General features: G+C 39.8%; 1 protein-coding gene across 1 annotated transcript; it reads left to right on the forward strand.

The window, feature by feature from the left end:
* The first annotated feature begins 2,384 nt into the window (after positions 1 to 2,384).
* On the forward strand, positions 2,385 to 5,606 carry LOC121750567 ((+)-neomenthol dehydrogenase-like). Its single transcript, XM_042145127.1, has 5 exons — positions 2,385 to 2,478; positions 2,647 to 2,893; positions 4,667 to 4,744; positions 4,822 to 5,007; positions 5,107 to 5,606. Exons 1-5 carry the CDS (start codon positions 2,441 to 2,443, stop codon positions 5,482 to 5,484), a joined length of 927 nt encoding a protein of 308 aa, XP_042001061.1. The 5' UTR covers positions 2,385 to 2,440; the 3' UTR covers positions 5,485 to 5,606.
* Positions 5,607 to 11,732: the final 6,126 nt, after the last annotated feature.

The following is an 11,732-nucleotide window of genomic DNA, read 5'->3' on the forward strand; positions in this document are numbered from 1 at the left end:
TATCCCAACAACTATGCGAAAAATATAAATCACGGTAGGGATTAGTTCTATAAAAATCACATAAAGCATCTTTATGTGTCAAAGTAGAATTCAGACAATCATATGTCGAATTCCATCTATGAGACACATCCATAGTAAAATTCGTGTACCTGACATTCTTTTGATGGCAATATTTCTTCCATGCTTTGCCAATAGGTGGCTTTTGATGGATTAATCTAACTGCATTTCTAATAGGAGAAACATGCTTTTGCCATAATTCAAACGCATTCTGTACACATAAATTTAAAATATGGCAAATGCATCTTTGATGAAAATACTTACCTTGCGGTGTTGGCAGTTGCATTATCAAAACCAATAGAAAATATCTTGTTGCATAACTGAAACTCATTCAACACTTGTATAATAAAAGAAGCAATTTCGGGTGCATTGTGTGGAGTTTCAAATTCTCTAAAACCAATTAAACACTTGTTCAAAGTCCAACTATTGTCCACAAAGTGAACCGTAATACCCATGTATGAATGACGGTTAAAACAATCCGTCCAAACATCTGAGCAAATGTTCACCCTGTGGCCCAAGTTAACTAAAATAATAACGTGATAATTCTACTTTTTTCTCCAAGCATTGCCGAACGGTAGATCGTTGCACGGCCATTCTACCTATTCTTTTGATTGCTACATTCAAACCACTTTGCATAGTAACCTCAAAACTTTTGTCATCAAAAACATTAAAGGGCAAATGCTTCATAGCCGCCCATCTAGTCATTGTATCATCAAAATTCTTTTTCTCATATTTAAATAGAGGCGTACCTGACGAACCCGAGCCGGCGGGTTGGAAGTTTAGTTGGCTTTGGGTAGAGGTAGTGCCGCATTCTACCGGATGCTTTGTCACCAAATGGCGACGGAAGGTGCCATATCCACCACCGGCGGACCATTTGTACACTTTATCGCAATAGTTGCAGTAAACATGAAACTCCGAAGTCTCTTTTTGAGAGTTCGGATCGTGAGGATTTGGAATCACCACCGGGACCCTCTTGTAGTGTTTGACAAAAATGTCCGATTTCAAAGCTTTTGCCGGGTTAGTAGCGGGTGGAGGAGGGGGAGGCATCTCCTCATTTCCGCCGGTGCTAGAAGGAATACGAGAATGCGATATATCCTCGTTGTTGTCCGAGTCCGACGATATAGTAACGTCGAACTCCTCATCTTGTTGGGAACGACCTCCCCTACCCCCACCTTGTTGCATTTCAGCAAGTAGCATGGCGGTCCTATGATCTTCTTACATCTACAAATATTATGTACGTAGAAGTTAAAAGTATGAATGCAAAAAAAAATTTAATGAAATTTTAAAATATGAATTGGAAAACAAATTTTTCATTACTTACTTGCATGCGTTCGGCTGCCAATCGGGAAACCTCTTCCATAACATCTCGACGACTAGGTCGTCGAGATTTTGAGGGACGCGTAGTACTTTGATCTTGGGCTATTCCCTTGCCCCGATCACCACGTCCCGATCCACCACGAGAAGAAGACATATTGATAAATGAAAGTAGTATGGACTTGGAATGAAATATGTATGAAGTATAAAAGAAGTGATAAATTATGAGCACAACAACATATATAGTAGATTAGTAGTGAGTAGAAAGTGTAGAATTGAAACGTAAACTTGCACAATTAGAGAGAATGAGGAGAGAATAGAGAAATGAAGATTGAGAATGAAATCCTTGTTAACACAAGAATGGGGTAAGGAAATATGAAGGAGAAGTGAGGTATTTAAAGGAGTAAAATTGGATAAAAAAATTTGAAATTTGAATTCGGCCGAACCGCCGGTTTACCGCCGGAACCGGCGGTTCAGCATAAACCGGCGGTTCGTCCACGGTTTGCGTCAGAAAACCGGCGGTTTATGACCGGTTTTGCAGGCCTAAACACTGCACCTACGACCTAGCCTCTGAAAAGTCACCGGAACCGGCGGAAACCGGCTGCCAAACCGGCGGTTTCTGACCGAAAACCGGCGGTTTCTGACGAAAACCGCTGGTTTCCCGAAAAACCGCCGGTTCCCACCGAAAACCGCCGGTTTACCTAAACCCTACCTGAACCCCTACGAACCCCTAGCCTACTTTACACTGTGCGACCTTTTGAACCGGCGGTTCGAACCGCCGAACCGCCGGTTCACGGTTCAAGATATTGTCGAACCTGAACCGTCCCTTACGACCCGCCGACCCTTCTGCCGGTTCAACCCTCCGGTTCCGCGCCCGGTTCCGGTTCATGAACCGGCGGTTCCGAACGCCGGTTAACCGGCGGGCCGGGCCGGTTTGTGCATGCCTAGTCCGGATGGTTATTAGTAAAAAAAATTGAGTTGAACGAATATTGATAATGTGAATAATAATTTGGAGGAAATAGAAATTAAATTGAGTTGGATTGAGATTTGAGTGGCAGCTGCTCAACCGATGGTCTGCGGCTCTGCGCAATTGCAAAGCAGATTTGGGTAAACCATCTCTTAATTTCAGCCGCAGGCATAATTAAATACAAAATATTCAGTAATTGCATCGATTCACCCGCCCACGAGATAATAAATCGGATGCTTTTTTTTCCCTCAAATCCAAAATACTTTCAAGTAGATAAAATGCAGATCTATTTAATTTCGTGTTTCCAGATACGCGGTGGTTAGCGGAGCAAACAAGGGCATCGGTTTCGAGACAGTCCGGCAGCTCGCGGCTGCCGGCGCCACCGTTGTTTTGACTGCGAGAAATCAGAAACGAGGCGTGGAAGCCGCCAATCGACTGCACCGATCGGGTCTCTCCAATGTACTATTCCATCAGCTTGATGTACAAGACGCGCAAAGCATACACTCCCTCGCCCTATTCATCCAAACGCGGCGGTTCCAGAGCCTCGATATTTTGGTAACATTCATTCACTTTTAATTGTGTTTTTTTATTTTTTGAGCAATCAATTTTATTGTTTCGCTTTCACGGAAAAGTGGGTCCACTTGAATGCTAGCCAATATTGCGTTAATCGGTACTTACAAAATTTAATACACTCTCGTCTCAATCAATATCACATCTGACAGCATATGATGTTTAATCTTAATTAAAAACAGAAAAATAAGCCCATCTTTGTTGATAGATTAAAAAAAGTGGACGTCGAAATTGGAACAAGAGTCGAGAGGGAATGGTATTTGGGACAAATAAATAAAACTGGTTCATCTTTGTTGAAACGTTCCATTAATTTTTTCCCATACACGTTTTATTATGAAATTAATATTTAAAAATAAGATCTATACAATATTTTTTTCACCATTTTCACTTATATTTCTTAAAATTTGTGCTGAAGTTAAATTAGACTCCTGAAATGGGTACACACCACGATATAGAGATGGACTTACTATAGATAGATAGATACTCCCATTTCCCAAAATGATTTATAGTATTAATTTTCCTTATCAATTTTCTTTAATAAAACGCAATACTTTTATCATTTCTTACTTTATTTTATCTTCTACTACTTTATTCTCTTTGTATTTTTTTAGTGTATTCTCCTCCATTATTGTAACGAAAATGGAATGAAGGGAATACTAATTTTAGTGGACGGGCTAAGATGAAAATATAATTCTTTTTCGTGGATGGATGTAGCAATTACTCCATAATTTTTATCTTTTACTTTGTCAATTTACATTGAAACTGATACGGTCTACTATAGACGACTAAACGAGTATCCATTGCAAGGAGAGAGTTTCATCTCACTTATTAAATGTGCATAATTTTCTGAATTTGTTTATAGAAAATTGTATGTGAGTTTTAAATTTTATGAGTGTTATATTTCTCCAAGCTAAAAAATAGTGGGTAACATTGATAAATGTATGATACTACATGCTAATATTCCTTTATGTCCTTTAATATATGTCACACTTTGCATTTTAGTTTATTTCATAAAAAAATGTCACATTTCTTTTTTTTAGAAAATTTTTTCCCTCACATTAATATATAATTTTTTTTTATCTTTTAACACACAAAACAATACTACTCCAAGTGGAAAGTCTATTGTCGATTATGGAAAGGAGGGACTAATTTTTTAAAGAAAGCACGGCATTGTTATATACGAAAACGAAGCTAATGGCGTAGTGCTGTGTCCTTTATCTTATCAACAAAGATAAAGATATGTTGATGGTGATGTTTTCTTATCAAATGAGTATTTTTTGTTATTATTCTTCTTACATTTACCATACTATATTTCCTAGTCATAGTTTGAATCAGATTCTAATTGAATCGTGTTCGTGTTTAGTTTTGTTGTGATAACGACACAACACAAACAACTATATGAATAACACGAACCAGTGGGAGTTTTGTTCGTGTTTAGAAAAACAAAAGAACTAGCTAGAGAGAGCTTTTTGAGTAGAAAGTAGTAATAAGTAGTAGTAGCAATAATTATTTCGTATCATTCCCTTAAAGCCAATTACCTGTATTGCTAAAATTTGAGGGCAAAGAAGACTGATTTATACTCCCTTCGTCCAAATAAATATGAAATATTTATTTTTCAGCGATGGGATTTTATGTAATGTTGTTTTATAAGTGAAGAGAGAGTAAGTAAAAGAGGGAAAAAAGTAGAGATATGAAGTTTCTATTTTAGTAAACGGTTTCATTTCTAATATGACTGAAGGAGTAGTACTGTTTTGACAGGTTAACAATGCTGGAGCTACTGGGGTAGAAGTTGATGAAGATGGCCTAAGGGCTAAAAATATCGATCCCGAAATATGGGTAAGCCATAGTATCGCAGCAGCTCTCGACGAACCTCTGTTACATAATTCTCGTTTCTCGTTTTTCCGGCAATGCAGCTAGCAGGAAAGGCGGTGGACATGATCCAAGACGTTATGAAAACCACCTACGAAGCAGCAAAAGAATACATACAGACCAATTACTACGGTGTCAAGAACCTAACCGAGGGCCTTCTTCCTCTGCTGCAGCGCTCCATCTCAGGGGCTCGGGTCGTCAATGTCAGTTCCCTGAGGGGAGAATTATCCGTGAGTTGGGCAACTCGTGACGATAGTTTGCATAATCTAGTCGATTGCTTTGTTTGATTTGTTGGGAGTTGAGATTCGGAGTGTGTTGTGATGACGCAGCGTGTCCCTGATGAGCGGAGAAGGAGAGAACTCGGGGATATAGACACTCTAACGGAGGAGAAAATCGAAAGGATTCTGCGACAGTTTCTCCAGGATGTGCAACGGGGAGCGATTGAAGCCAACGGATGGCAGAAGATGCTACCGGCTTACAGCATATCGAAGGTAACTCTAAATGCCTACACCAGACTATTTGCTAGGAAGCATCCAGATATGTGTGTGAACTGTGTGCACCCGGGATACGTGGACACCGATCTCAACTGGCACACGGGACCATTGACGGTGGAAGAGGGGGCTCGAGGCTCCGTCATGCTGGCTCTACTGCCCGATGGAGGCCCCACCGGGTGCTACTTCGACCGAACAAATGTCGCTTGCTTCTAATTTGGTATGGGAGCTCAGTCTAATTTGCAATGCTTTTTGTAACTGATTTGAGTTCTAATTTTTGCATACATAACAATCTAATAGTAGTCTTTAAACAATAGAGAAATTTTTATTTTTTTTAACTGAAATGTCATATTTGCCTCACGTCTTTTACACATTTTCCGGTCATTTCTCCACTGGTGCGGCCATCGGCTGCAAACCACATCAATTGGTATTAATTTTGTGGTAGCTATGGAGTAATTATACAATGTTGTAGATGCAATTTATAATGAAGTCATTCATTGTTAAAAATCAGTAAATTTTTCAAATCTTGACCGTTCAATGTAATTTTCAACTGAAGTAGAAAACTTAAAATATCAGAAAAAATTTAAATTTTGACAGGTTCGCGAGGATAAATATGACAGTAAAAATGTACTACTACTAATTTATATGTATTTATGTTTACTTGCTGTAAAATGTTGTCTATCGTTGTGTTATGATAAACCAACTACAATATGTAAGTTTAATATACATAATTCGAAGAAATATAATATGTAAGTGTGGTTTCGAAATTGAAATGGTGAAAATGGCTCAACCTTCATTCGTTTTCTTCGTTTCTTCTCCCATTCAATTACAAATCATAGTCAACCAAGGTCAACCCTCATGGGTTTACAAATATTCATTTGAGAAAACCAATAGAATATTAAATTGCATTTGGCAACATCCACAAAACAGATAATACTGATTTAATAGCCACAATTATTCATTTGACAAAACCAATAGAAAAATAAATTGCATTTGGCAACATCCACAAAGCAGATGATAGTGATTTAATTGCCACAATTTTAAAAATCAGAGCCTATGATCTGGCTTGGATTCCAATTATTGGAGATATACGAAAATCTTCCATCCTTACAGCAAAGGTGATTTCGTCGCCTTGGCGGCCCCCACACTTCGGTCCGATATATCAAAGATCTCCAATCCTGAATATCTCATAGGATGATTTTCGAAAATACTTTAATTAATTCTAAGAAATAATAGTTAATCTAGAAAGTAAGTACAAACAATAGATAAATATTATAGACGGGGCTTCTGATAAGGGCTTTTCCCTTAACTATGATCGACGAGGATACTCGGCGATCGATAACCTCTCCGGCATCCAATCGTAGGATCGGCGGAGGCAAGATTTGGCTGTGCGCGGAAACCTTTCCGTCGGGCAGCTCAAGATCAAGTTCAGATAAATCTGGGCGGCTGTGCGCGGGGCTTCCCGTCAGGCAGCGGCGTCAGAAGTGAGGGAACCGTGAGACTCTTTAGGGCTCAAATAATATTGTATTTCATTCATTGCATAAAATGATAACAATCTATCCTATATATAATACTAGAATTACTGCCCTAACTTATTGACCAAGAAAACAATATATGGAAAGATATAGTGAATCAAAAGATAACTAAATACTAAGATATAGGGATCGTATCAACTCCCCCACGGTTGAAATCCACCTTGTCCTCAAGGTGGGAATCCACGACACCATGACGAGCATCACGACCAAAAGCGTTGGCGAGCTATACCCTCCTGGATCGAACGCACGCCAAATAGGCAAACGTCTCCTGACATAATAATCCCCATCAGATTTCTGAACATTAGTGAAGACAACAGGGTTTGCCGGCATGTTTATCCCGATGTTAAATGTCTTTGTGGCTAGCAAGCACTTCATAAATCCTCCATGTGGCAGCCCCGTATCATCATCCGACAGCATATTCAAAGCATTCCAGAGAACATTGTCAATGTGCAGTTTCTCATCCTCAACCTGGAGATCCATTGCTTCCAAGTGTAGAGCAAGAAATTCCCAATTTCGTTTGCTAAAACTGACACATATGCCAGGGTCAAAAGCACACAAACGAATCAATGTGACCCTCTTAATTATATCATCATTCTTTCTGTAGGCCTCCTCCCTAGTAATCTCCGATCCTCCAGCGCAAGTAAGTGCATAGACCATGACAGATGGATACGATACTTCACGAAGGCAATTCATAGCTTTTTCCATCAAACCACTCTCATCACCATTGAGTAGAATTGTTTCCTTCACGATCGCAGTTGACTTCTCTCCATCTACGGTGTTCCTTTCCCTCGCAACACCATCTTCTAACAAAGTCTCTTTCTTGACAATAATATTGGGGTTGCACGATGCCGAGAACACGACTGGTGGGGACGGCACCTCATCTAACAATTTCCCCTCCTTTTCATTGAGATCGGGACACCAGCTTGTGGATGTGGATTAGCGGCCAATGTTGGAGTTGTTACGGGCAGTGGTTGCAAAGGTCGGTAAGCCCCCGGTGTGGCGGAGGGCGGCAACTCTGTGGGTAATGCTGGACTTGGTTGCTTCGGCGGACAATCTGATCGCATTGGTGGCAGCGGTGCAGCAGCAACTGTCAGTGGCGCTGCTACGCAGCGGTGTCCTGCCTGCGGCGGTGATGTAGACCGCGAGGGTTTGTATTCGTGCCGCTATTGGTGAAATTCAGCATGGGGACTTCGTGGTGGTACGTCCGACGTATAGGTGGGTTGCCTAATAGTCGAGGTCTTGTATTGCCTCGGCGGTACATATGAGGAATCCATGTTGGTGTAGGGCGGCTGCCCATATAGTGGTGGGTTGTGCAGCCGAGGAGCGTGACTCTCTCCAACGCGGCTACTGGAAGTTTGGAAGGGCGGATCCCAACAAGTTGGAAGACGCCTAGGCGATGCCTGCAATTTTGTCAAACGATGATCGATTTCTTCAAATTGTGATTCCAACCTGGAGGTAGCGGTATCCAAGAGATCGATCAATTGTTCATAACGCCCCACTCTAGAGTAGTGCTGCTGTGGCATCTCGAGTCGAGAGGGCGTCACTCGGAGATGTGGTGGCTGTTGTGGGACATAGGGCTGGACTCCCCTTGATTGTCTTTGTCGTGGCAGGTCCCAGGGCTGTCTCTGTTGCCCCAATTGCTGGTGGTGGGATCGATATGGCGGGTCCCAACACGTCCGGGGAGCGGCTATGAATTGAATTGATGTATGAAAGAAGATGTAGAGAATTTGTGCTGCAGATCGGAGGTGTAGGCTGAAAAAGTTTTTTTTTCTAATTTTTTTTTGGTAATGGAGATATATGTGGGGGATACGGATGAACAAAGACGGAGGATGAGTACAGGATAAAAGCACCAATTGATAAGGGCTATTCCCTTAACTATGATCGACGAGGATACTCAGCGATCGATAACCTCTCCGGCGTCCAATCGTAGGATCTGCGGAGGCAAGATTTGGCTGTGCGCGGAAACCTTTCCGTCGGGCAGCTCAAGATCAAGTTCAGATAAATCTGGGCGACTGTGCGCGGGGCTTCCCGTCGGGCAGCGGCATCAGAAGTGAGGGAACCGTGAGACTCTTTAGGGTTCAAATAATATTGTATTTCATTCATTGCATAAAATGATAACAATCTATCCTATATATAATACTAGAATTACTACCCTAACTTATTGACCAAGAAAATAATATATGGAAAGATATAGTGAATCAAAAGATAACTAAATACTAGGATATAGGGATCGTATCAGCTTCCTACTCCCATCATTCCACCAATTAGATTCGACCTTGAATCATCTAACCAATCAATTACTTTTACTCACGAGTTTGAATATTATACAGACAATAAACTATTCAGTTTTGAATCTGGATGAGGTAAAATATCACAACTACGAGGAATTCAATCCCAACCCCCCATTTAGATATTGGTGGGACTCAAAATTCCATTTTCATATGAGAGATGGATCTATCTCATTATTTTAATTCTGCATATATCTGTGATATGTATCCAATATTCATCTAATACACTTTATTTTTCATGTATTGCATATAATTTGATTCTCTGTAAAGAACATTCAATGAGCTTGGTTAGAGATCTATGAGAAATCGGATGAATCTTATCATAATAGATTTCTGCTTCATTAACTCAACCTTGATATGTGAATATTAGTCCCGTTTTTTCAATTTGATCTGTCTGCATATGAGTCACGGTTCATAACTATAAATGATAAACAAATCTCACATTCCACTAACTCATTCTACTCGTCATTTAAAACTATTATAAACAAATGACACTCATATTCCACTAACTTTCTTGCATCCACTTTTTTTTACATTTCTTAAAATCTGTGCGAGAAAAAATGAGACTACTATTCTCAGACGGAGGGAGTATTAATTAGTATCGTTATCAATTTACCACCCAAATTAGATTACATAATCCGAGCATTTTTTCAATTTTTTTCATTTTTTGGTGTTTAAGATATATACTATTATGTCCATTTTCATGGTCAGTTTTGTGTTTTTCCCTTGGCTTGTTTCCATATTTCCACAATGGATGAAACTATTTAATTTAGTTAATGGAAATAAACTCTTTTTTGCTAAAGAAAGATCAGACATTTTATTTTATAAATTGAAATTAAAACACCACAATCCTGAACTTAATTACCCTAAAGAGTTACGATGTAAAATATAAATTTATTAAAAGAGTTAACTGCACAAAATGGCCCTAACTTTTCGCTGTGTAACAGCAGAGGCCCCTAACATTTAAAAATTCCATCACAGGTATCTAACAAAATATATAATCACAAATCATGTATATTTTGTCATTTTCAGGACGAAAATGCCCAAATGGGCTGAAGGGCAATTTAGACAATTTACCCACTAAACCTGCACCCTATGTTGCACATAGCCTGCATGTGTAAGTCCTGTCTTCTCAAACAAAATAGTAATCATATTTCCATTCTCCTATTTTCTTTCATCTTTCACAAAGTTCTTTGTACATGGATTGGATGCTAAGTTGCTAACATCGTTAATACTAGAATTCAATCTTGTTGCGGGAATAGTTGATAATCGACGTAGATTGGAAATATGATTTCATCAAATAATTGTGGGAAACGAATCGCGTCACGTCGTCGCCCTTCTTGTTGATTGTTGTGATAGCATGAGTGCACGGGATTCCACGCCCATACAGCCATAACTGTACCTTGGATGAACGTAATAGAACTCACAGATGGTTTTCCTATTGTACCCCAACCGCAACACCATGCTGGAAAGATCTAAGAGCTCGAATTGGCGAATCTAGCTATAGTCAAAGAATGTCAATTGCCCCCAATATACTTCTTCTGTCCATTGATTTCGAAGATTGACCCTCCGTGATGAAAAGCGACGGAAAATATCCTGGCACGGTCCCCTGTTAGGGTTTGTTTATAGTTAGAAAAATTCCAAATTTAAACCAACAAATTTCACATATCAAGTCCTAAATCACTGTCAAAACAATTTCTCAAGCGCGACGACATCAAAACAATTTCACAAAACCTCCCAATTTTCAGAGCCCTAAATCACAGTCAAAATAGCTTGCTTGGAATTTTAAATTTGAACTTACTATATTCTTCTTCCGGAACAAAGAAATCCAGCCGAGGATCGCGAATGCTCCATGTTTCTGGGTCTACGTCTATTATCTCCGGTCCTCGGCCCCTTCTACCGTATCTAGGTGATGCTGGAGGTGATGGTGACGAAGACGATGGCGTTGGCGGCTTCTTTTTGCGCCTTGAAGAACTATGGCCGGAGACCGCTCCAGCGGAACTTCGTCTCCGTTTTGGAGGCATTGATGAAAATGGCGTGAAAGGTAGCGGCGTTTTCCGAGAATGAGTAGAAAATTGTGGTGAGATAGGGTTATGCCAGACGAAAATGATGAAGTGAAAGTGGATTGGAGGGAAATAAGAAAGAGAAGCAACCGCCTAAGTGTTTTGGCGAATTGGCAAAATTTTTAGAAATTGCAATGCAAGTCTGAAGCGTGGGAAGATAATAGGGGACAAAAGACATGCTTTTCTGTCACATCAATTGCTTTTCGCCATCACGTCAACAGTACATGCAACAGCCAATGCAGTGGCGGCCATACAAAAGGGCAATTTTGCCCTTCCAAGCCCTGAGGGTGCTATGGTCCGAAAAAACACGATTTGTGATTATATATTTTGTTAGATACATGTGATGAGATTTTTAAATGTTAGGGGTCTCTGCCTTTACACAGCGAAAAGCTAGGGCCCTTTTGTGCCGTTCACTCTTATTAAAATTGAATTTATTCATGATTTTCTAATATTATAAAGAAAGACTAAATTCGAATATAGTACATTTTATACTAATTTATCACAATTATTTTCCTAATTCAAAGTTGTGAATTTAAGATAACAGTTGGCACTACCTTTCCATCTGCCAACAATAAATG

Source organism: Salvia splendens, chromosome 10, assembly GCF_004379255.2.
Source record: "Salvia splendens isolate huo1 chromosome 10, SspV2, whole genome shotgun sequence".
Lineage (NCBI taxonomy): Eukaryota > Viridiplantae > Streptophyta > Magnoliopsida > Lamiales > Lamiaceae > Salvia > Salvia splendens.